Source organism: Canis aureus, chromosome X, assembly GCF_053574225.1.
Source record: "Canis aureus isolate CA01 chromosome X, VMU_Caureus_v.1.0, whole genome shotgun sequence".
Lineage (NCBI taxonomy): Eukaryota > Metazoa > Chordata > Mammalia > Carnivora > Canidae > Canis > Canis aureus.
Window position 1 is genome coordinate 109639680 of NC_135649.1, and position 27768 is coordinate 109667447.

The following is a 27768-nucleotide window of genomic DNA, read 5'->3' on the forward strand; positions in this document are numbered from 1 at the left end:
AGGGGCCTCAGCCTGTGCACTCCCGCAGGTGAACCGGAGGAAAGTGCTGCACACAGGGCATTTTACAAATAATCGGGAATCAAATGCACACTGTTGATGCACTGAGGTTTGCAGTGAGCATCCTCTGCCATCACAGCAACCCTACCTTTTCCTGAAACAAGAGAGAGATGGCTTCGGTCAGAGTTAACACCTACTGGCATCCGTGTGCAGCCACCATTGTATCTGGGGCTACAGAGAGAAATCCAGTGGTCCCCTTCTCCTGCCTTGTTCCTAAGATGTGCTCTCTTTCCTCCTCATCTACTTTCCTGGCCCATGATGCTTCTCTCAACTAATCTTCCTTTTTTTTTTTTTTTTTATTCTCATGTTCTTTTGTCCTCCTATACCTAAGAGCCAATAATGATACTCACTCATACTGTAAGCATTGCTAAGATGAATTTTCCAGATCACTGAAGCTTACCCCTTTAAAAGCTAAAATGTGTTTTGAAATTACTTTAACCATTTTAACTCAGGGTTTTGAAAATGGGCCATTTGTTCTCCCTACCTCTTAACAGGGTGCACACCATAGCACTTGACACTTTCTTGATGACATAGGCTTGTCAATCTAAGCATCCTCTCAGGTACTTCTGAGAAATAGAGAACTCTCTTCCCTGTACACGTTTCCTATCTCATGCTTATAGGTCTAGATCTCTTCTGTCGGTAACAGCTTTACTTTTCATCCTCATCCTTGTTTCTCACTCCTGCCTTCCTCTCCTATTCCCTCATCTACTGTGGGGTGGGGAGCCAGGCAGGCCAACTTGCAGCGAGAATGTGTCAGATAGGATTTTACTGACATAACAACGTTCACTGGCCTTTGAATAAGGGCCTGGGGCCCACCCTCTGAGGAAAGTTCACTGGATTTGTGACAGCAGTTTACAGAACTGGGAGACCCTTTTTTTCCCTTACTTGTGGGTTTGGGACCACAAAGGAGTGCCAAGTGAAGATAAATAAGTACGCGGGAGCTCGCCCTCCGACAGCGGGGTGTCACTGTCCTTTGTATTCACATAGAAATATTGTTTTCCTGAACAGTTTGTGTGCCCAGTTTCAGGCTGCCCTGTACCCTTGTGATCCTATCATCATTCCTCATTTAAACTTCAGATAAAAAAATGAGACAGAAAAAGGCAAAATGTTGACTTTGGCAAGTGAGATCATCATGTGAAGCAGCTTTCTTGTATGTCCCCCTGTCCCTTCTGGGCCTGCAGCTCCGGACACTCGCTGCCCCCGCTGCCCCTGAGCCGAGTGACTCACCATCATCATGGGCCCATCAGGTCCTTCTCCCCTCTCAGACACCACGAACGACAGCACCTTTTCAGCCTCTTTAGAGTGGAACCTTGCCATCATCAGTGGCTCCTTCCTCAGTTTCCCCTTTCAAACCAGGCCATTTTCAGACGCTGGTGCACAGGTTTTATCCCACATCCAAGATGCATTTTAGCTGCTTCTCGCTCATGTCTGTTAAAACTTGAATTCATGTTTTCCAAACATCTCTCTCACCTCCCTCTACCCAAATCCCTCCCAAATAAGAGTGCCCTACTCTCCCACTGCTGGGTTCTCAGTCTCCACTTCTGGAACGCTGTCGTTGGTTAACTCTCAAAATACTTCTTGCTTTCATGTGAATGCTATATTTTCACCTTTGGTTCTTTTTATGGCACTTCTTACCACCCACCTCCTCCTGTTCAGCCTTTACGTTAGCACTTTCCAGTTTTATATGTTCCATACTGCTCTGCTGATAGAATTAAAGAAACATGTTGCAATTCTCTCTTCCCCTCTGTCTACTCCCTGAACCCTTTCCCTGATCACATCTTAATGTCTTCAACTACCTCTCAAGAAATTGGCGTTTCTGAATGCCTCCAAAGTCATTTTTCCCATCTAACTTACTCAACTCTTTGCCCTTTGAAATATCTTCCCAAACCTCTAAAAACATAATCGCTGGATTTTCTCTTGTGGTTGTTCCCCACATCCTCCTGCCCCCTCTTCCTTCCTCCAATTGTAACTGTCAACAATAGCAGGATTGAACTTCTGAACATTTTCTATGGCGCCATGAAATGAGTTAAACAAATCTCATTCCCCAAGCCATGTAACTCCTTAATGTCCTCTCACCAGTCCATCTACCCACACTCCCACAGCTTTTCAATTTGGCCAGTAGAATCCCCCTTTCATGGTCAAGAAACTCTTTTCTGTCTTCAACTCACTCAGGAAGACTTCTCTCTGGAAATCTGGGTCTTCCCTAAGAATGCTGCTGGACTCCTGACTCCTGCAGCCCTCTGGAAGGACAGGATTTGTTTCTCCACAGGGTGGATCCCTCAGGGTCAGGAGCTGGGGAGGGTTCATAGCCACTCCTCACACCCACTAAAAGACTCACATCTTGCTAACCTCAGGTCAAAGGGCCTCCTCCTTCTTAGCCAGACCTCTGACTAGCCTTCCTCTCCCTGCTCCTCACCTCATGGTCCTGAGGCCAACTCACTTAACACACTGGCTTTCCATGTCCTAGACCCCCTCATTTCTAATATTCTCTCTCACTCGCTTCAGTCACCCACGTTCTGGACCCCGCCTTGGACTCACACGTCCCCTAGGACTGTTCCTCGCATAACTTCCCACCATTGCTACTTCCTGAGGCCCGACCCAGTAAGTCTGCTCCCTCTCTCAGAAAGCATGCCAATCGGCAGTCTGGCCATTTTTCCTAGTTGACTGGCTCATCCCGATCCTCTTCCTTCCCTGCCCAGCTCAGACTCTGGTGGATCTCGGCAATTGCTCTTTCACTATCACCATCGCCTCCCTACCAGGAAAAATTTGGCTGGGCTTCCTGGCATCAACCTAACTTCCTGGGCAGTCTCCTACTTGCCCTGTTCCTGCTCCCGGGCTATCAAGTTCTAGATCCTTCTTTAGACCTCATGCAGTCTCAACCAAATCTCCTAAGTGCTGGCTCCATTCATCCACTCCTGGTTTGGCCCATTCCATTTCCTTCTTGGCTTCCACTCCAAATGAATAAAATTAAAACATTGCATTTCTGTTATGATTTATTAGTTTAAAAAATGCTTGGGGATATTTGTTATTTTATCCACAAGACAACCTTTTGTGGGATGGTAGCTCAAGAATATTACAACCAAAAAAACAAAAAACAAAAAACAAAAAACCCAACTCAGTTTCATAAAAAAAAAAAAAATAAATAAAATAAAATAAATTTTAAAAACCCACTGAGTTTCATAGAAGTTATGTGGCTTACTTAAGCTCTCACAGTCTCCAAAGAATAGACATGATTGGCCATCATAATAATCAGAATATATTTTCTTTCAACCATCTGAGACACCTATGCCATGCCCAGTTATTCAACATGCTAGCTGTGAGGACTGACACAGGGATCAGAAACAGCGATCAAGGGATGATGGCAGAAGTCACCTTGGGATCAGTTTTCTATATACAGTTGTCCCAGAAGTTGTTCAGGTGGTAACACTGGCTCAGACAGGGAAATGAATCCCATTGTAGAGATGCAGGGAAACTCCATGCCAGCCAAGTTGGTCTCTGCCCTCTGTGTGGGCCCCCACAACCAAAACCCAACAAATGAAAAGGAGTCACAGCGTTGGAAGAGCAACTAAGCTCAGCAATGGCGAATCAAGGTAAAGAGAGCAGTTCAGAATTTACTAAGTGGGGCACTCCCTTCACACATAATTAGTGTGCTTTGAAGAGACTGGTATGTGACATGCTCACTTCTGAACAAAATAAAAACAAAACAGATTGTTTTCCTCTTCATCCTGTGCCATCTAGACATTTACAATGTGATAAAGAGCATAAATACAATCAGGTGCAAATCCCAATGGATATATAGGCTGTAGGTAACAGTAATATTGAACAAAGACCCAAATTAAATTTTTGAAAGATTTTTTGGTGAAATATGTATTACAGAGCCAAAAAGATATCTATCCCTCTACAAATATTTCAGCTTCTTAGAAAAAAACTGTTACATACATCTGTATTTGTCCATATCCCTAATAACACCAATTTATTGTCTGCCTTAGTATGGGCCTCCCCCCAACAAAAATGCCACTATTTAGCAAAATAATTATTTACCTTATAGAAGATCAAAAAAAGATCATCCAGTTTCCCATGCAAATCACCTGGAGTGCAAATGAAAAATCACTATTCAGTAGGAAACAAGAAAAATGCCCATTTGTGATAGAATTCTTAAACTGAAATACTGCCGTACTGCCAATATAGTCCAAGCATTCTCAGGGCATTGGGGTTTTACCCTGATGGTATTAATTCGACAATTTGTTTTCATAGTTCTCTGTCCCCTTTCCTATGGGGGGCAGTGTCTGATCTTACAATCACCTATTCACTCCTACCATTGCGCAGCGCTGGGCTTACCCCACACCAAGCACTGCATTAAAGGTTTACATGAATAATCCTGTTCTATCCTTACACCTGCTCCATGAGTTGGGTATTATTCTCATCATTCTTAGATAGAAAGGAGGATCAGAGTAGTTAACTGATGCAAAATTACCCACCTACCAAGTATCAGAGCTGGAATTCAAACGCAACTTTATCTCACTCAAAACTCAAGCTCTTAGTGATTATTCTGTATTGTTCACACTATAATCTGTAGGAGATCAGCAAGAGTATCTGTCAGTTGGCATTAAATACCCAGTGCCTCTTATAGTACCTGGTGCATAATAGGCACTCAATAAATACATTTAATTGCTAAATGTACAGCTTTTTAAAGCCATGTATGTAAAGTCCTGTGTTAGAGAATATGCTCCAGCAATAGCATCTAAAATTGAAAAATTGTGAGTTGACATTCTTTTGATGAGACAATTATAGGAAGTAAAAATGAAAGCATGACTTTATAAAACTCAGCTAACTAAGGGAAACCATATGAATATATAAAGCCATTAACTAAAAATTAACAGTGAATATATTAGTCAAAAGCCCTATTTGGATAACTATTTCTAGGTAAAATATCTATCTTTCATAGGCTCTGATCACAAAATTTTATTCTTTGCATCCAACTTGATTACCAAAAGAATGCAATATAGAAATACCTTTCCTTGGTTTGCTTAAAATTCCACAACCAAAATCAACCAAATATATGGAACAGAAGACTGCAATTATAATGAGAACAATAAAATAAAAGTCCTGTATCACCAGCACTTATTTACAAAATGACCATAATATTAAGAGCATATTAATGCTATTATATACTTAAATCTCACTGCTTTCATATGATCGTACTCCAAATCCAAGGAAATAAAAGTGGAAAGACTTCTTACTTATAAATTAAATATATATTTTAAATTATTCTATTTTACTAATTTTCTTCAGGGTGACTTGTCTTTCAAAGATTTGAGTAGACAAAATTGTTGCAGCTGGCATGCTAAAAAATGAATTGGTTTCAGTATATTAGGGATTAAGGCTATATAAATATTTTTAACTTCTATTGGACAGTAATAGATAAAACCTGATGTATCATGGAAAGATAAGCCACAGAGAGATATTTCCACTGCAAACAAAAACATGAGTACAGAATTGGTTATTTTTTATAATGTAACTATAGACTAAAACACCTTCTGCATGTGTATTGAGAACTATGTAGCATGTTGAGATGTTCAGGTAAAAAAATGCATCTGGAAATTGAAATTAAAATAATGGTAAAATTTCATGATACTTTCTCTCCCCCTCCTAGTACTGTCTTAAACAGATGTTTTTGAAGATACAGCCCAAATTTTGAATTTTAAATGATGACCTAATTTATTTAAGTTTAATGGGGCTATAACCACCAAAAATAGGGAAATTACTGGCCTTGGCTTTTCCTCTCTAGCAATGGTGCTACATGGAAAAATGTCTGGAAATAAATGTCCAAGATGTGGAGATCTTGAAGTGAATGAACTGTCTGATCAATCCATTCCCTAGACTTTGTTTCATGATGGAAAATGCAACATCAATCAGAGAGATGCATGATGGGAGTTGGGATAGCAGATATGGGGCTGGCCCTAACTTCGGATGCAGGGGACCTGATTTTTCATTCTGACCCCGCCACTAACAAGCCGAGGTGAGTGAGCCTGGTTGTGGTGGGGAAGAGTTACCACATAGAAATGTAGGGAAGGAGGGGTGCCTGGTTGGCTCATTCAGTAAAACATGTGACTCTTGATCTTGGGGTTGTAAGTTTGAGTCCCACACTGGGTGTAGAGAATACTCAAAAATAAACAAGGAAAGGAAGGAAGGAAGGAAGGAAAGAAGGAAGGAAGGAAAGAAAAGAAAAGGAAAGAAAAGAAAAAAAAGAAAAGAAAAGAAAGAGAGAGAGAAGGCATTTTCCTCTCTAGGCCTCAATTTCATCCACAACAACAAGTGACAGACTAGTCCCAGTAAGAATTATTTAGCTCTTGCACTGTGTGATGCCAGGACACCTCTGCCCTCTAATTCACGTCTTCTAGATCCTTTTACCCAAAGATAAGTCTACAATGGCAACTGGAAACATGTGGGGGCAGATCTCACTCTCTGTTTGGCTTATTATACACATTCAGACAGCATATGGAGCCCTGCCTCCATGGAGGCCATGGGTTGTTGGCATGGCTTCCCGAGCTTCATGACCCCAAGTCTTAATCTCTGTGAAAAGTAAGAGCCAGGGAGGCCTTAAATAAAAGGCTCCCACTGCTGAGATGCATCATCTGTCAGGCAGAGACGTGTGTTGGCCTGATCAGGTTGGAATTGAACCATTGAAGATGCTTCAAAAGCCTGAGTCTGAGCATGTAGTGTGTCCCGCTGCATCAAGTCCCTATCACCACTATCAGATGCTAGGAATGGAAATGGTTTTACTAGATTGTCAAATCCACTTCTACCTGCCAGAGGAAAAGAAACACAGGCTAAAAATTGATTTGGAAAAATAACAATCACTGTTTTGTAACCTAAAGGCCTAATTAGAAGTTAAGGGAATTGCTGTTCCTTCCACGCACCCCATTCTCAGACAGTTGCAAGCCTGCTGAGCACCAACTGTGTTGAATTTCAATGTGTACCGTTTCTTGAAGCAATATCCTGCCAGGCTGGCCTATATGATAACAAAATCTCAAGTCTTGTTATTTAGAAGAACAAGGAACATATTTCTGGGACATTCCCACTCTTCTAAAAGCTGCATAGACCAGTTGGAAAAATCTAAAACAGCAGCCAAGGGCAGAGAAGAGTTTAATCTCCACGCTGCCTCAGGCTTTTCGCCTCCCAGCCTAAGTGGCACATGGAGGCCCACCTAAGGAAAAGTAACACAGAGCAAAGATAATGAGAGCTAGATGGAGGGCAAAGAACGGTGATTCCACCCATGGGTGGTTTTCTGTATTAAAATGCTGCCTGCCTTTATAAAAAGCTATGAGTTCTTTAATTTCTCACATAATTAATTCCTGCCAGCTGGTATGCAAAACAAAGACAAGATGGGGAACAGTATTATCATGATAGATAACTCTATATTAACACTCTTCCCTTAATACAGTCCAATTTACACAGTTTTCAAGTTAAGCAAACGATGTAGAACCAAGACACTCCTAAATATTAATTTGGCAGCTCTGCTCTGAAACTTACCACAGATTGTTAACTCTTTGGAGGGAGAAGTTTTTACGTGAGTGAAGTTCGGCATTTGCTTCAGGACTTTCTTGGTTTCAAATAGCACCTCTAAGACATAATGAGCATGAAGTATCTGTGAGGGGGAAGCAGAGGAAATACATATAATGAACTAGCAAGAAAGGCATGACTACGTAGAAAGCTGTAACAGTGGAGCATACGAGCCCATTTCAGGAAGCTGTATTGCAGGATAATGTCTAAACTATTCTCAGATACACTTGATCTTAGCCAAAAGGCCGAGAAGCGATAAACTATTCTCAGATAGATCATTCTAGCAATGTGTCTGGCATACAATAAGCCCTCACTAGAGATTTGTAAACTGAATGAATAAATGGTTCCTAGGACACTTATATTTTCCTGTTCTTAACTGATATCACCCATTCACAGAACGTCTCTGATAGATCCCAAGAGAAGTGATTGAGTTGTATGTGTGTGGGGGGGTACCTCCCTTGCCCCAGGGAAACATGCAGACAAAAATTAAAAATAAAAAAGAAGCAAGGAAAGGAGAAAGAGAGAAGGAGAGAGACTGTGGAAGAGGAGCTGCTTTGCATTTGTTTGGGACATCCTGCCTCCTGGGATGGCAGCCAGGTGGTGGTGCTGGGTTCGCAGATCTCACAAGGCAGCCAGAGCAGCCCCAAGAAACCCCTGAGCCAAGAATCCCAGGTGGCTCAATGTTGGGTGCACAGACGTGAGAGTATACAGAACAGCAAGTACATTTATATACTGGTCTAAATATAAAACATATTCCAAACCCAAATAAATCATTTGCATTACCTCCTATTACGACTATTCATCCAATTGCCCTCCTCCAGTTAGCATTGATGACGTCATTGTATTGGACAGATTTATTCCACTTTCTCTGCTGGGCTTTTGTTTGTTTTAAATCTAGTGTGTTATTCTTCAGTTTTAAAAAATTATAAAATACCCCAAATACATAATCCCCAAAGGAATATAGCTAATACAAATGTAACGGATGCTACCAGCACTTCATGGGTCAGGACTATTTCCACCACCTGAAATGGGGCTAGCCAAAATCAAGATGTGCTGTGAGTGCAAAATACACACTGGATTTCAAAGACTCAGTGTATGAAAAAAAAAAAAGCAAAATGTCTCATTAAAAACTTTTAACAGAGGGGGGGCACTTGATGGGATGAGCACTGGGTGTTATGCTATATGTTGGCAAACTGAACTCCAATTAAAAAAAATTAAAAAATAAACAAATAATAAAATAAAATAAAAACTTTTTTTTTAATTTACCCATTCCACAATTTTTATTTTTTTATTTTTATTTTTTTAAATTTTTTATTGGTGTTCAATTTGCCAACATATAGAATAACACCCAGTGCTCATCCCATCAAGTGCCCCCCTCAGTGCCTGTCACCCAGTCACCTCCACCCCCCCGCCCACATCCCTTTCTACCACCCCTTATTCGTTCCCCAGAGTTAGGAGTCTCTCATGTTCTGTCTCCCTTTCTGATATTTCCCACTCATTTTTTCTCCTTTCCCCTTTATTCCCTTTCACTATTTTTTATATTCCCCAAATGAATGAGACCATATAATATTTGTCCTCCGATTGACTTATTTCACTCAGCATAATACCCTCCAGTTCCATCCATGTGGAAGCAAATGGTGGGTATTTGTCATTTCTAATGGCTGAGTAATATTCCATTGTATACATAGACTCATTAAAAACTTTTAACGGAGGGGGGCACTTGATGGGATGAGCACTGGGTGTTATGCTATATGTTGGCAAATTGAACTCCAATAAAAAAAGTTTAAAAAAAAAAATAAATAAATAATAAAATAAAATAAAAACTTTTAACAGGAGTATATATTAAAATGATAATTTCATATATTGGATTAAATACAGTATTAAAATGATTTTTATCTTTTACATTTTTAAAAGTTTATTTATTTTAGTAATCTTTATACCCAATATATTTTCAATTTTTTAATGTGACAACTAGACCATTTTTAATTATGTTTGTGGCTCATATTATATTTCTATTGGATACTACTGGTTTAGATTATTAAAGGCCGAGAGGGGTCATTTCTATACATTGTTCAGATACTGTTTTGATTATGGGTTTCAGGAAAGATAAAATTCTTTGTTCCTTTGGCACAATCCTGTCTCATGGTGTCTTAAAATTTCTATTTGCATAGCTATTAAAATAATAAAACTATTTTCTATCCCAGATTCCCAAAATATGATTTAAGTTTGGAGAATTTTCATGATTAAATATACCTTTTTTGAGAGAGAGATAGAGAGCAGGGGTAGGAGCAGAGGGAAAGGAAGAGAGAATCTTAAGCAGAATACGAGTATCAGTACTTGCTTACAATGCTGTCTTTCAATAGCATTATAATTGTTTTTATAGTTATAATATTAAATACTCAAAAAAGTTAACTTAGATATTGGTTTCTACATTTATAGAGATGGTCAGAGTAAATAGCAACTTAAATAAAATATTCATATTCTTTTAAAGCCAATGAGGAAGGAAAATACTACTTTTAAAGGATATTTCTTTTTATGAAGTAACAAGTTTTCAAATGGAAAAAAATCTCATTTTTTAGTTGAATAAAAAGTTAAATAGTAAAAAGGAGTATAACTGAAAAGCAATTTTCCTTCTTCCCCACTCAGTCCCTGTCCCCAGAAACAGTCACTGTTAAGGGTGTCTTCATTATCTTTCCAAAACATATTCTATGCGTTGGCAGCATATAAAAATTAATATAACCACATATGAATATGTAATATTAATATATATTCTATTCTATAAACATATAATCCCTTAAACAAAATGTGGGATATATTCATACAAAGGAATGTTATTCAACTAAAAGTAGGAATGAAATACTGACATATGCTAAAACATGGATGAACCTTGAATACATTTGCCAAGCAAAAGCCAGACACCAAAGGTCACATACTTTAGGATTACATTTATATGAAATCTCCAGATTAGACAAATTTGTAGAGACAGAAGGCAAATTAGTGGTTGCAAGGGGCTGGGGAGAAGGGGCAATGGGGAGTGACTGCTTGATGAGTACAGGATTTTGTTTTGGGGTAATGAAATGTTCCAGAATTAGATAGTGGTGATGATAGCACAACATTTTGAATATAGTAACACCTGCTAAATCATACACTTTAAAATGATCTATTTATGTTTACATGATCTATTTTATGTGAATTTATCTTAACTTTTAAAAATCAAAATATATAAATACTTATTTTTTTTTTTTTTTTTACAAAAGGGAACACACTGCATTCTTTGTTGAGCCTGTCTTCCCCTAACAGCATAATTTTCTCATTTTTGTAAAGTCAGAATTATGATCTTTTCTGTTATGGCTCCTTGGATATTTGTCATATCTCTTCTCTCTCTTTGAACATATTAAGCATACTTATAAACTCTGAGTCTGATAATGCCATTGTCAAAATATTGGTCTGTTATTTATTGGTTGCCTCAGTTTTCTATCATGAATCTTATATCTTCCTATGCTTGGTTAATATTTGTATTAAGTTCTGGACATTGTACATAACAACTTGAAGAAATAATTTGAGGCCTATCTTCTTCCAGAAAGGATTTACCTTTTCATTTGGCAGGTGGCTAGAAATACCAGCTATCCAGGATAATCTCAATTCAATATCAGGAATTAGATGATTCCAAGCTTTGATTCAATCCCTACAGAGACAGTCTACTTCTAGTTCACTCTTACTCCTAGGGTATGCCCTTAGGGTCCTAACCTGAGAATGAGGGTTTGGGGGTAATGTCAGAGAAAATAATGGAATAGGTAGCTCACAGGTCCTATCCCTCCACAGAAACACTGAAAACTCAAGCAAAGAAACTGTCAAAATCAACTTTCACAGAACTTTGGAAAGTAAAGTTCACAGCAACCAAGCAAAGGCTGAATCAAGAAAAAGGCCACTTAAAAATGGCTCAGTGCAAGCAGAGAATAAAGGCTAAAATAGGTTTGTAAACAGCCTAGCTAAGCAGTGAAGTGTACCAACACAGAGCCCATCTGCAAAGACAAGGCTTGTCTTTGCTTTGCATTGCTTCTGTCTCTGTCCCACTCTATATTTCATTCTCTCTCTCTCTCTCTCTAGCTCCTGGTGTTCAAGGAAATCTCTGTAAAACACTAGTTGAATACAAACTAAAAGAACAGAGACTTCAGAGACCTCACACACAACTAGACCTAGCATACATCTATAGAACACTCCACCCAACAACATCAGGCTACACATTTTTTTAACAAGAGCATATGGAACATTCTCCAGGATAGACCAGATGTTAGGCCACAAAATAAGCTTCAATAAATTTAAAAAGATTGGAATCATGCAAAGTATCTTATCTGATCACAATGGAATGAAGCTTGAAATCAATAACAGAAGGACAACTGAAAAATTCACAAATATGTAGAAATTAAACAACATAATCAATAGGTCAAAGGAGAAATCACAAAGGAAATTAGAAGCCACTTTGAGATGAATGAAAATGAAAACGTTACACACAAAAATATATGGGATGGGGATCCCTGGGTGGCTCAGGGGTTTGGTGCCTGCCTTTGGCCCAGGGTGTGATCCTGGAGACCCGTGATTGAGTCCCACATTGGGTTCCCTGCATGGGGCCTGCTTCTCCCTCTGCCTGTGTCTTTACTTCTCTCTCTGTGTGTGTCTCTCATGAATAAATAAATAAAATATTTAGAAAATATATATATGGGATGTAGCAAAAGCAATGCTCAGAGAGAAATTTATAATTGCAAATGCCTACATTAAAAAGAAGAAAGATCTCAAATGAAAAGCCTAACTTGACACCAAGGAACTAGAAAAAGAACAAACTAAGCCAAAAACTAGCAGCAGAAGAAAAAGGACTAGAGTTCAGATAAATGAAATAGACAACAGAAAAACAAGAGATAAAATTAGCAAAACTCAAAATTGATTCTTTGAAAATATTAACAAAGTTGACAAACCTTTAGCTAGACTGACAAAGAAAAACAAAGAAAATGCAAATAACTATAATCAGAACTAAAAGTGGGACATTACCACCAATCTTAAAGAAATAAAAATAATTATAAGAGAATATTATGAATAATTATACATTAACAAATTAGATAATTTAGATGAAATGGACAAATTCCTGGAAACATACAAATTCCCAAAACTGATTCAGGAAGAAATAGAAAATCTGAATAGGGGGATCCCTAGGTGGCTCAATGGTTTGGCACCTGCCTTTGGCCCAGGGTGTGATCCTGGAGTCCTGGGATCGAGTCCCACATTGGGCTCCCTGCATGGGGCCTGCTTCTCCCTCTGCCTGTTTCTCTGCCTCTCTCTCTCTCTCCTCTCTCTCTCTCTCTGTGTGTGTGTGTCTCATGAATAAATAAATAAAATCTTTAAAAAAAAGAAAATCTGAATAGATCTAAGACAAGTAGAGATTGAATCAGTAATCAAAAACCTCCTAACAAGGAAAATCCAAGACAGGCAACTTCACTGGTGAACTCTACTGAACATTTAAGGAATTAACACCAATCCTTCTTAAATTCTTCCAAAAAAGTGAAGAGGAAGAAACAATTCCTAACTCATTCTATGAAGCCGATATTACCCTAATACCAAAGTCAAATAAAGACACCATAAGAACATACACATCAATATCCCTTCTAAATAAAATACAAAACAAAAACAAAAACAACTTCAACAAAATATCAGCAAAAAAATCCAATAAAATTTTAAAAGAATCATAGACCATGACCCAGTAGGATTTATTCCAGGAATACAAGGTGGTTCGATACACACACAAAATTAATCAGTGTAATACACACATTAATAGAGTGAAGGAAAAAAACACACAATCATTTCAATTGGTGTAAAAAAGTATTTGACAACATCTAACACCTTTTCATGATAGAACCACTCAGAAAACTAGGAATGGAAGAAAATGTCCTCAATATGATGAAGGACATTGATAAAAAACCCACAACTAACATCAAACTCAATGGTGAAAGACTGAAAGCTTTCCCACCTAAGATCAAGAACAAGACAAGCATGACAAGCCCTCACCACTGCTATTCAACATTGTACTGGAAATTCTAGCCAGGGTAATTAGGCAAGAAAAAGAAGTAAGAGGCATCTAAATAAAAAAGGAAAAAATAAAACTATCTCTATTCCCAGATGACATGATCCTATATATAGATTGTCTCAAAATACACACACTACTAAAGCTAAGAAATGAATTCAGCAAAGTGGCAGAGTAAAAGCTCAATCCATAAAAATCAATTGTCCTTTTATACACCAATAATGAGCAATCCAAAAGGGAATTAAGAAAGCAATCCCTTTTACAATGGCAATCAAGAGAATAAAATACCAAGGAATAAATTTAAGGTAGTAAAAGACTTGTTCACTGAAAATTAGAAAACATTGCTGAAAGAAATCAAAGAAGACCTAAATAAATGAAAGATATCCTGTGTTTATGAATTGGAAGGCTTAATATTGTCAAGATGGTAATACTATCCAAAGTGATCTACAGATTCAATACAATCTACCAAAATCATACCAAAATCCCAATGGGCTTTTTTACAGAAATGGAAATGTCAATCCTTAAATTCATTGCAAGGGGAACCCAAATATCAAAACGATATTGAAAAAGAAGAGCTAAATTGAAGAATTTATGCTTCCTGATTTCAAAACTTAACTACAAAGCTATAGTAATTAAGACAATGTAATGACATAATTCATAAATACAAATGAAGAGAACTGGGAGTCCAGACATAAATTAATACATCTATGGCCTATGGCCTATTAGTTTTCAGCATGGGTCTCAAGACCATTCAATGGGGGAAAGAACGGACTCTTAACAGAAAGTGTTAGGACAACTGCATATTGCAAAGAACAAAGTTGGACCCCTACCTCATACCATATACAGAAAGTAAATGAAAATGATTCATGGAACTAAATTTAAGAGTTAAAACCATAAAATTCTTAAAAGGAACTATAAGGAGTAAATCTTCATGATCTTGGATTTGGCAATGGATTCTTAGATAAAACACAAAAACACAAGCAATCAAAGAAAAAATAGATACTTTGGACTTCATCAACATTAGAAACTTTTGTGAATCAAAGGGCATTATCAAGAAAATAGAAAGAACCTACAGAATGAAAAAAAATTTTCAAATCATACATTGGAGGGGTGCCTGGGTGGCTCAGTTGGTTAAGCGTCAGACTCTTAGTTTCCGCTTGGGTCATGGTCTCAGGGCCGGGTTATCAAGGCCTGCATCACTGAGCTTCCTGGTCAGCGGAGAGTCTGCTAGAGATTCTCTCTCTCCCTTTCCCTCTGTCCCTCCACCCCACAGTTTCTCTCTCTCAAATAAATAAATAAATAAATCCTTTAAAAAAATCATATATCTGATAAGAGATTTGTTTTTTTGTTTTTTTTGATAAGAGATTTGTATCCAGAATATATAAATAACTCTTACAACTCAATAATAAAAAGACAAATAACCTTATTTCAAAATGGGCAAAGCATCTAAGTAGATATTTCTCCAAAGAATGTGTACAAATGCCCAGTAAACATGGTATAGATGTTCAACATCTTCAGTCATTAGGGAAATGCAAATCAAAACCACAATGAGGTATCACTTCACATGCAACTAGGATGGCTATAATAAAAATACAATTACAAAGAATAAACAAAAGCAAATAAGAAGTGTTGACAAAAAAATGTGAAGAAATTGGAACCCTCATGCATTGCTGGTGGGAAGGTAAAGAGACACAGCCACTGTGGAAAACAGTTTAGCAGCCCCTCAAAAAGTTAAACAGAGTGACCATATGACCCAGCAGTTCCACTCCTAGGTATATATACTCAAGAGAACTGAGAACACATTCATACAAAAACCTGTATGTGAATGTTTATAGAAGCATTGTTCATGATAGCCCAAAGGTAGAAAAAAATCCAAATGTTCATCCACTGATGAATGAATAAACAAAATGTGGTATATCCATATAACAGAATATTAGTCAGTCATACCAATAAAGGAGCAATGAAACATGTTATGACATGAATGTACCTTAACAACATTATGCTAAGTGAAAAAGCCAGATACAAGAGGCTACATATTATAGAATTCTATACATGAAATGCCCAAAATAGACAAATCTGTAGAGACAGAAAGTAGAATAATGGGTGCTAGTCGGGAGGGAAGAGGGAATGGTAATGGGTATGGAATTTCTTTTGGGGGTGATGAAAATGTTTTGGAGTTAGTCCTGGTGATAATTGCACAATTTTGTGACTGTGCTAAAAACCACTGCACCGTACACTTTCTTTCTTATTTATTTTTCATTGGAGAATTGTTGACACACAATGTTACATTAGTTTGAGGTGTACAACACAGTGATTTGACAACTCTGTATGTTACACTGTACGCTGTGCTCAGCCGCAAGTATAGGTACCTACCATCTGCCACCGTACGCCACCACAGTACTCTCGACTATATTCCCTATGCCGTAGCTTTAATCTTGATGACTTATTCACTCTATAACTGGAAGCCTGATCTCCTACTCCCTTTCACCCACTTCGCCCATCCCCCCACCGTTAAATCATTCACTTGAAAATGATGAATTTTACAATATGTGAATTATATCTAAGAAAAAGGAAAAGGAAATGCATAAGCCTATATATAGACAGGAAGTTGTGCATCTGAGGAGACTTCTATTTAATAGGTTAAGGAAAGCAAAGGGTAGCTCTCACTTATTATGAAGCTTTTCTCCAAAGGAATGCATTTCTGCTATAGTATTTTTCATCCATTCATTCAACAGATAGTCACCGAGCACATGCTATGTACAAGAATCAGGGCAGTATCTGCTTCCACTTGCCTGTTGTTGCTTGAAGGCCTCAACAAGTAAATCAATATCAGTAAAAGTGAGAGGAAATTGCAGCCGAGGACCATGATAGGAGTCTGGGACGTCTATGTGTGAGACATAGTCCTGTCTATCCTTGTAGTCCTGGAGGGTGCTACCAAAAAGTCGAGCAAGTAATTCTGGAAAAGGAAAGACAGAAAGGGTGGGGGAATCAACATTCCCATACTTAAAATTCAATAAATATCTTCTTGAATATTGAGCCAATGTAAGGCAGTGTGCTACAGGTATTATGAATATCAAGATATCCCACATTTAATCACGAGGAAGGATTTGTTCTCAGATCATTAGGCACATTCACATGAATCACCCTCATCCCTTCCCGAGTGGACATTGTACCAAAGCAGTGAGTTCATTGGTGGGGAGGAGGAGAAACTCAGGGAAAACTGGTCATTCAAGGTACTATGATGCTCTGAATCTTTACCTCTACATTTTTTGCCTACTCTTACATTGCAGATTTTTACAAATAGGGCTGAAAACATAATAATGTATTGTATTTGATTCAAACATCTGTGCTATTCAGGATCTACAGAAAATTAAACTGCAGCATTCAATTTTTCCCCTGTTAAGCACTTCAAATTTTACTTAGCTATAATAGATTTGTTTCTCTCTTCACATAAAAACAGATTTTCTGACATGATTTTCTTTTTCTTCTTGATAACAAAGCAGATAAAGTTAGATGATGAACACAGGCAGAAATACCCACAGGGCCTCTCTCTGAGAGAAATATTTCTATGTAACAGATTGCCTGCACTGCCCATTTCAGTAGGTGCTGAGGCCCAGGGTCCCTTTCTTGCTAGGCCACCTATCAAACAGTCAGGCCAAGAACAGAAATCTGGCCAATGTCGGTGGAGAAAGATGAAAGGGGATATGGTAGACTGATTGCAAAAGTGACCCCAATTGTCTATCCCAACCTCTAGCCTGGCTCTTGTCAAGATTCTATTTCCCCAGGCTTCAAACCTGGGTTGTTGGGTTCATGATTTGTGTTAGCCTAAAGAATGTGGTAGAAGTGTTATGTACCATTTCTAAGCCAAGACCTTAGAAGGCCTTGTATGCTTCCATGCTTTCTCTTTTGGACCTATATTACTGCCACAAAGCCCAGGCTAGCCTAATGAAAGCTTCAAGACTATGGAGAACAAAACTGAGTCACCCCAGCCAAGGCCATCCTAGATCAGCCATCAGCCAGCAGACCTCCAAACACATGAGTGAACTCTCACCAAGACCTGAGAAAAACTGCCAAATCAAGCCTGCCAAGATCAGCAGAAACACTCGGATAACCTGTGGACTTGTGGGCAAGAAGTGTTTATTACATGCCACTGAGCTATTGTGGTTGTTTAACACACAGTGTTATTTCGTTAAGAGATAACAGATATGGAGATGATGATGTATTCTTCAACTCATTAACACTGAATGCTACCAAGCCAATGGGAATCAGAAGTTCTCTACAAGCTGTTTCTGAATATTTAGAATGGACATGTTTAGAAAGTATGACGTCAGCAGATGTAGATAGAATACATTTCTTTTCATGATCCAGTTATGCTGAGAGATTCCAGTTAAGAACTAAACTTGAAAAAAAACCTTTATTTTTTCAAAAAAATATATATGTCGGGCAGCCCAGGTGGCTCAGTGGTTTAGCGCCGCCTTTAGCCCAGGGCCTGATCCTGGAGACCTGGGATCGAATCCCATGTCAGGCTCCCTGCATGGAGCCCGCTTCTCCCTTTGCCTGTGTCTCTGCCTCTCTCTCTCTCTCCCTGTATCTCTCATGAATTAAAAAAAAAATCTTTAAAAAAATATATATGTCATAATATTTGATAATTTAAAAATGCTTTCTAAATTATTGGGTGCCCCAATATTTCTTTGGTGGTGGTTGATGATGTTTTACAAGAAGTTAAATTTAGGAATAATAATGTACGTCTTCAGTGTGGTCCAGCACAGTGTATTTTATTCATTTGGATTTGGTTTGAGATTTAAGAATAACTTAATTATTCCCTGTAATGTTTGAAAACTAGAAATGCAGAGCAGCTTGGTAAATTTTTTCTCAGATTCCATGGTGCAAGCAATAAAGCCTAAATACTCTACCTATCTTAATGATCGTACCATTTGGCTCATAGAGATACATCTTCCTGACTCTATACATTTTAATATGGAGCTCCTCTTGGGAAAACAACAATAACAACAAAGAAACAAACAAAAAAAAAACCCCACCAGTCTCACTATACCATGTTATAACTGACTCATTGAGTAATTCCTACTGAAAGGTACAAGCACGAAATGATTTTCTTTTCCCAATCATGGCCTTCACCTATGCTCTGTCCACTCTCCCTTTCTCATCAGCTCACACATCAATTCCAATTGTTTTTTAAGAAGAAAATTAAAATATTGTTTTTCTTCTTTAAAACAAACCAAAAAAGCTTAGTCTGGCCCTTCTTTCCATATGTTTGTTGACCTTCATTTCTTATAAGTTCCGTGATAAATACATGAAAAAGCATCGTTTCCCTAAGCCAATTCCTAGTCAAAACTACTCAATATGAAATATCAGTAAACATCAAATCATAATCCTTTTGCTGACTTTTAGCCACATTAAAAGAAATAACATAGATTCTCTTCCTAATATGGGTAGCTAATGTGAGTCATGTATGAAAACAATCAAAAGCTGTAGCAGGGGATCCCTGGGTGGCGCAGCGGTTTAGCGCCCGCCTTTGGCCCAGGGTGTGATCCTGGAGTCCCAGGATCGAGTCCCACGTGGGGCTCCCGGCATGGAGACTGCTTCTCCCTCTGCCTGTGTGTGCCTCTCTCTCTCTCTCTTTCTCTCTGTGTGCCTATCATGAATAAATAAATAAAATCTTGAAAAAAAAAAAGCTGTAGCAGTTCAAACGCAAGTAGTGTGGGCTATAACTATAACTATAAGACTAATTTAATGAATGCCAACAACATATAAAGATTTGTGCAACATGTAATTTGAATGAATCTTTACCTATTTGATTTACAATTCTCTCAATACCAATCTAAACTAATTAAGTATAATGAAATCTTGAATTATAACCAAATGATACCACCTTTACAAGTTGTTCTAAAGAAAATATCTCAAAACTACCCCCCATATATAATCTTTTCTTTTGCCCAGTACAAACTCAAAATCTGGACAGGGAAAATGTTAAAGCCCATAATTAAAAAAAAACAAAACACGTGCACACACATACACAATTTCTGCCTCTACCACCCACATGTCACTTTGAAAACAAGCTCCAAATATGGCTAGGAAAAGAAAAGCACCAATTGAACTGCATTTTATAGTTATTTTGTTTCTCAGTTATGAATCTGGATTAAAATTATGAGTGTCCAGGGACGCCTGAGTGGCTCAGTGGTTGAGCACCTGCCTTTGACTCAGAGCATGATCCCGCATTCGGGTCCCACGTTGGGCTCCTTGCATGGAGCCTGCCTCTCCCTCTGCCTGTGTCTCTGCCTCTCTCTCTGTGTCTCTCATGAATAAATAAATAAAATCTTTTTTTAAAAACTTGAGTATCCATATAATAAACTCAATAAATGGCAAAATGACATTTCATAAAATTTAACACCTGTTTTCTTTAAAAAAAAAAAAACTCAGAAAACTAGAAACGAAAGCCTACCTCCTTAACAGAATTATAATAATTTAAATCAACAAGAATGGTTTTTCCATTAAAGCATTAACAAAACAGGATGCCTACTTTTACTGCTTCATTTTAACATTGTTCTGCTATTTCCAGCCAACGCAACAAAACACAAACCCAAAATAAGAGCAGTGGCTATTGCATAGAAAGATATAAAAATAAAGTTGCCTGTGGCCAGTGTGATTAAATATCCATCCTCAAGAAAATCAACTGAGAAACTCCCAGAACTGATAGGAGAATTCAGTACTGCAGAGGTTAAGCACACTTGTTCAAAACACAGCTTTACCACTGCTGAGATGAATAACCTTAGGAGGTCACCTTCTAAGCCTCAATATTCTCATCCAACAAAAGGGGATGATAATAATACTAATCTCAGTGGTCTGTCATGAAGACCAAATGAAATATTTAAAGCACTTAAAAGACATGGCACATGGTAAACATTTAATAAATATTGGCAATAAGAATAAAAAATTCATTAATGCTATCTTTCAATAGTAGCACAATACAAATAGGTATAAAACAAAAGTTTGGGGATCCCTGGGTGGCGCAGCGGTTTGGCGCCTGCCTTTGGCCCAGGGCGCGATCCTGGAGACCGGGGATCGAATCCCACATCGGGCTCCCGGTGCATGGAGCCTGCTTCTCCCTCTGCCTGTGTCTCTGCCTCTCTCTCTCATTCTCTGTCTCTGTGACTATCATAAATAAATAAAAATTAAAAAAAAAAGTTTGTTAAATACTACCAATAATCACTGGGAAGATATAATGGGGAAAATAAACTATTGACCATAGCCACAAAAAATAGACAATATCTGGGTCTGATAGGACACTTTGGCTGATCTGGGAAGCAGAAAGAAGAGTCAAAACAACACTGGCACACACTCCATCCCACTCCCCATTTCCATCAGTCTCTGTGTAAACCTATTGCTATGTACAGCAGCTTTGGTTTTCCACCTGTGGGATGGATGTGTGGTCTCCCCATCAAGTCTTATGAACTGGTTTGAGAAACTAAGTAGTAGGACATGGAAATGAATGGCTTCCAGGTCACCTCCCACCTATGGAATACCCAGAATATCTCAACTAACCCTGTGCCTCAGATCATTAATCTGGTGCTGATATCTAGAAATGTTAAGTGATCTTCTGGCCCCTAAAAATAACCTGTTTAGGAGTCATAGCACTTCAGCCAAACAGGCCGAGTTGGAGGTTATGTAGAACCTTCCCACCAAAGAGGGCCATCAGAAAGCAATCTATAGTAATGTACAGCATGGTGACCCTAGTTAAGACTACTCTTGTTGTATGCTTAAAAGTTGCTAAGAGAGTACATTTTTAAAGTTCTCACCATGCGCAAAAGAATTGTAACTGTGAGGTGATGTGTTAACTAACCTTATTGTGATCATCATTTCATAATATATACATATATGAAATCACTGCATTGTATACCTTAAACTTCTACAATGTTAGATTCAACTATATTTCAATAAAGCTGGAAAACATTTTAGACAAAATCAACCTATAGAAGTAATCTGTAAGTTAATTTTTCTGTTACACACAATAGTCAATCAGTAAGATTCTAGAACTATAATTATATATAGAGATATATATAAGAGAATGCACAGCCTATAAATATGCCCTAGTACACATTTTTAAATGAATACATGATGAAGGAGGCATGACAAGCCATGGCAAAAAGATACATTATCAAATAAGCATTGTGGGAAAAGTTAGTTAGCTGCTTGGACATTTTCTTTTTGGCTGTGTTCTTTAATTGTTTTCAGCCACTAGGCATCAAAGTTTCCTTTTTTGGTTTAATATAAAAAATCCCAACCCAAACTTATGAAGTGTTAAATTTTTTAAAAGTCAAACCATAAAAAAAGTCTAGAAATACAGGCACAGCAATCCACATTTTAAATATTTCAAAGCCTTCTAAGTTTACAAGCAGGGATTCACAAAGAAAAAGATATTTAGACTTGAAAGATATTTTAAATAATTAATGGGTAAAAACTTCCTATACCTGATGGAAAATATCAACCTAGATATCACAGAAGCTTAGCAAACCCCACACAGAATAAAATATAAATGAAGCATCATCAAGGCATATTATAGTTAAAGTCCTACTTTCTAATGTTACTTAGGTTAGTTTGTTTCTTTCTTAACTCCATCAGGTGATCTTATTATTTGTAATACAGTTAAATTCATTTGTCACTGTGTGTACTCTATTTTGGAAACACAGACACACACATTCTTTCCTGTTTGTAATTATTTTTTTATGGATATGAAACATTATCACAGTTCTAAGAGTCAAAACTACAAAAAGGTACATTCAGAGGATGTTACTCCCCCCCTCAGCCCTCTACCCAACTCCGTTCTCCCATTCTTTCTCCCTTGTTCCCACCCATCCACTCATCCCCTGTAGGTAAACAAGATCATTTGTTTCTGGTTTATTCTATTGGTTTCTCCTGTATTTATTTTTGCACAAACACACACACACACACACACACACACGCATGCACATTCATATCAGGCAAAGATTTCTCAAAGAAGATGCAGAAAGTATTAACCATAAAGGGGAAAAACTGTATTATATTAAAATCAAGAATGGGCAGCCCCGGTGGTGCAGCGGTTTAGCGCTGCCTGCAGCCCAGGGTGTGATCCTGGAGATCCGGGATGGAGTCCCACGTCGGGTTCCCTGCATGGAGCCTGCTTCTCCCTCTGCCTGTGTCTCTGCCTCTCTCTCTCTCTCTCTCTCTCTCTCTCTCTGTGTGTGTGTGTGTGTGTCTCAATAAATAAATAACTCTCTCTCTCTCTCTCTCTGTGTGTCTCAATAAATAAATAAAATCTTCAAAAAAAATCAAGAATGTCTGCTATTATCAAAAGGCAGCATTTAACGATTAAGAAGATAAAAGCCAAAGACCAGGAGAAGATATTTGTAATATGTTTATCTAACAGAGATTCATATTCTCATATTTAGAATACTTAGAGCACTTTGAAAAATTGATAAGAAAAAAGCAGCTAACCCAATAAAAGGATGGCAAGAGACCTGAATAGGACTTCACCAAACAGGATGTTGATGTGGCCACTAAAGAGACAAAAATGTAAGCAATTTCACTGCTCACCAGAGAAATACAAACTAAAGCAGAAATGTGATACTACTACATAACTGAGAGAATGGCTAAATGAAAAGGACTGACAACGCCAAGTGCTGAAGAGGATAGAGAATAACTGGCACTCTCATCCACTGAGGGCAGTGGTACAAACTTGGTACAACAATTTTGTAAGATGGATTATCAGCATCTAATAAAGCTGAACATACACATACCCTGTAACCCAAAACATCCACTCTCGGGTCGTGGTACATCTTCATAATACTGGCCCTCAGTAAGTCATGCCCCCTTGTACCCACATCCCTTTACAATATAACGTTGCTTCTCCTCCCTGCAAGAGATAGAGCTCTCCTAGCCCCTATGAATCTGTGGCTGTCCTTGTGACTTGCTTTGACCAGTAGAATATGGAGAACTGACTTTGTGTGAGTTCCAGAGCATAGGCCTTGTAGCTTCTGCCTTTGTTCTCTTGGGATCCAGGTACTATGTAAAGAAGCCCAGGATATCCTACTAGACAGAGAGGCTGCATGAGGAAAATTGAGGTATCTCAGTTCAGAGCCAACACCAAAGTCCCAGACAGGTGAGTAAAACCATCTAGATCTCCCTACCCAGCCCAGCTAGGTTGAATGAGCCCAACGGACACCAGATGGAACAACGACAAGCCATCCCCACTAAGCCCAGTTCAAATGCCTGATCCACAGAATTATGAGCAACAAAATGGTTGCTGTTTTTAAGCTACTAAATTTGGGGGGTTTGTTATACAGCACTAGGTAACCAGAAATGAGTATATAGCAAAAGAAAATGATATATCTGTTCACCAAAAAGGACATGTACAAGAATGCACATAGCAGTATCATTCAAATTACCCAAACTGAAAACAACTCAAATGTCCATAAACAGTAGAATGAATACATTTTGGTAAATGCATAAAATGGACCATTATTCCACAATAAGAATGACCGAATTTCAACAACACGGATGACTCTCAAAATATGACATTGAGTAAAAGACAGACTCAACAGTGTGTGCTTTCATTTTAGAGTGAAGCTTAAAAACAAGCAAAACCAATCTAGGATGTAGAAGTCAGGAAAGTCATCACTGGGGGGGGTTAGGAAGTGACTGGCAGGGGGTGGGGCACAGGAGATAGGCTTCAGTGGCTCTGATAACGTTTTCTTTCTTGTTCTGGGTGCGGGTTACAAGGGTGTGCTTACTTCGAGAAAATGTATTGCATCCTATATTTGCAATTTGTGTGCCTTAATGTATGCTATACTTCAAGAAAAGTTTACATAAGAAGATTAAGTCACTGTCTCCTTCTTCGATAAAATTTTTTAATATTTTTAAATCACCAAAAAAAAATATTTTTAAATCACCTGCAGAATTTTTTGACATGTAGATTTTAAAAAATACAGAGCCTGAGTAAATATCTCTGGGCTGGAACCCTGCCATCTGGGGCTATGAATCTCCGTAAGTGGTTCTGATGCACAGCCCAGATCGAAATATTAGGTCATTAGCAAAAAGAGTGCTGCTTCATTTCATCATCATTATATTTCCTCTCAGAGATATTTTGCCAAAGAACATGAAGCGCAAACAACTATCTTCAAATTGCAATTATCTAAAAGAAAGAAAATGGCAAAATACCCACTTCCACCCACTCCCCACTCCTCAGGTTTGGCTATTCTACCGTTTAGAAAGCTTCTACAGATCATTAAATGCTTTAATTAGTTTCATACATATGCGCTCAGCTCAAAGCATGCCATTAAAACACCATTCTTTTGCCACTGTGAAGGGTGCTCGGGAGATGATTTAAAAGAAGCTCTTAGATGACATACACTTTTAATTAGAACAAAAAATGGTTGGCCCAAATTAAAGAAATAAGTTTTTAAGTCTAGCATCTACCTTGACGATAACGACAGTCATCTTGATTTTGCAGGAGAAATGCATGCCTTGGGAATAACTATAATTTAAAAATCATTTTGAACCGTACCTACATTGCCTGTCCCTGAAATGATTTGCTTAGTCATCTGAGAATGACCAAATAAATGATAAAAAGAGAGACAGACAGCTAGCTCTGCAGAAAACAGAGAACTGTGTTCAAGCCATCATTTCCCCCAGATTTGCTTCATGAGATACTCAAGATATTTTTCATCTCTCGGCATGAAAGTTTTGTGCATAAAAAATAAGATCCTCTTCACTAAGCTACTATCATACATCAACAGATTATGGTTCAGAGAAGGTGCTCAGCAAATCAACCTTGAATGAAATCTAATTTGGCTTTTTGAAAGTGACAAAGTTAAATAGTCAAATTTAGTCAACAACAATCAGAGAAAAAAGCCACCTGAACTGATTTCACCAGTTGTTTGGTGTCGCAAAGATGAGACAGGTGGACATCACTTTAATTTCTTTAATTTCTTACTGTTCTCCCATTCTTCAGAGTTGACATCCCTTGAGGAGGACAATTCAGTATTTAATGACTGCTTTTCAAAAGACTAAACATTTTTCTTACCTGGATCTTTCTTGTGTATTTGTGTGTAGTTTTCCAACATGAAGGAAAAGAAGTTGGAGAGCTGGACAAAATAAAAATACATTAGTCAATGAATGGACCCCCAAACAGCCATGGTGGTGGCGAATGCTCTCCCAGCTGCCCGAGGTGCTAATGGGTCCCCCTCCCCTCTACAGCTAAAAAGTACTTATTTTCTACTAATAAGCATGAAAGCTGGAGTATACATCATTTTTGGAAGCTTGAAAAAGGCCTTCCTTGCCCATCTACATTTTCTCCTAGAATTCTTACAGGTTCCGTCTCAGGAAAGTCTTTCATGTTTTAACTCCTTAAAATATTTTTTCCTTCATAAAGTAACAAATTTACTTCCTACTGGGGCACATGCCCAAGAACAGAAGAAGACCATTTTGTGTTAGTTAACTAGACATCTGGCAGCCCTCTTCAAAATGTGAATGTCAGGATTGAAAAATACCATCCTCTTCCCAAATCATACTCTCCGCAGCTAGTTCCGAGACAATATCACCCTCTGTTAAAGCTTTCACCAAGGTTCCTCAGCTTAAAATGGACCCAAACTTTCCTTTTCTCGATCATGAGGTGCACTTTACCCAAAAGGAGATGAACTGGCAAAACAGACCTGCAATTGGCCTTGTTCATCAGCATATTCGATAGACTGGAAGATGGTGAGGGCATAGCGTTGTCTGGCCTTCAACCGAGCACTGTAACCTCGGTACCAGTTCTGGATGACCAATGCGGCTTTTAGCACTACAGACACGTAGGATATGAAAATCAGAGGATACCAGTTACTATGCAGCTCTAGGACAGGGACGTAGGTGCTTCAGAAACAAAATCAGTACACCTGGATTTCTAGGTTCTAAGAACACACACTGCAATGAGATTTACCTTTATGTTTTTGTAAAATGTCAAGTCTCAAATACCCAGAGAATAATGATGGCATAGCCATTAGGAGTAGAGTTTCTGGGGAGCGCCTGGGTGGCTCATTCAGTTGAGTGTCTGATTCTTGATTTGGGCTCAGGTCACGATCTCCAGGTCGTGGGATCAAGCCCCAAGTCATGTTCTGTACTCGGGGGTGTTTGCTTGGGATTCTCTCTCTCCATCTGTCCCTTCCTCTGCCCACCCACTGGTGCACACTATCTCTATCAAAAAAAAAAAAAAATAGTAGAGTTTTGGGACAAGAAGTTGTGAATTTGAATCCCAGATCTGCTAATTACTGTCTATGAGACTCTGGTAAGTTATTAGAACTCTCAGGACACCTGGGTGGCTCAGTGGTTGGGTGTCTGCCTTTAGCTCAGGGTGTGATCCCGGGGTCCTGGGATCGAGTCCCACATCGGGTTCCCTGCAGGGAGCCTGTTTCTCCCTCTGCCTATGTCTCTGCCTATTTTTCTGAGTCTCTCATGAGTAAATAAAATCTTAAAAAAAAAAAAGTTATTAAAACTCTCAAAGCTTCAGTTTCCTTACCTGTAAAATGGGGAAAATAACAGCACCTACCTCTGGCACTACTCAGGAATATTCATATTCTATGTATGCCCTGGGAAGTAGCCATTCCATTCTTCACTATATACCCCCAAAGCAATCCTATATACCCCTGTTTTGTTGCTTGTGGCAGTAGGGAATTTGACACCAACGCAGCTTGGCTGTCCATCGCTGGGAAGGAGAATGTGTAACTGTGGTGTGTGCACACCACTGGCTATTATGCCACAACTGGGAGCAATAGATTAAATAAACCCACAGCAACATGGGTGGGTCTTAAAAATATAGTGTTTCAGTTAGAACAGTCATTAAAAAGTCAGAGACAATGAAATATAACATATAATTTTATATAAACTTAAAACGCACATACACAAAACCAAAACATACATTCATAAGAATATATACAAAGGAAAAGACACTAAACAACCAGATTGGTTATTTATGGGGTGTGTGTGTGAATGAGTATAGGGTACAACAAGCAAATTAATTAGCTAACATAAGAAAGAGTCTCACACAGACC

The 27768-nt window shown here is 38.4% G+C and overlaps 1 protein-coding gene across 4 annotated transcripts in view; it reads right to left on the reverse strand.

Annotated features, from left to right (window-relative positions):
* The window catches only part of PPEF1 (protein phosphatase with EF-hand domain 1), a 123508-nt gene that overhangs the window by 49486 nt on the left and 46254 nt on the right, over positions 1–27768 (reverse strand). For all 4 annotated transcript variants that reach the window (XM_077890265.1, XM_077890266.1, XM_077890264.1 and 1 more), the window contains 5 exons: positions 26395–26522; positions 25767–25827; positions 16483–16646; positions 7591–7705; positions 4099–4145 (listed from right to left, as the gene is read on the reverse strand). In XM_077890265.1, the coding sequence (XP_077746391.1) occupies positions 4099–4145; positions 7591–7705; positions 16483–16646; positions 25767–25827; positions 26395–26522 (515 nt within the window). The remainder of the gene's footprint in view (positions 1–4098; positions 4146–7590; positions 7706–16482; positions 16647–25766; positions 25828–26394; positions 26523–27768) is intronic.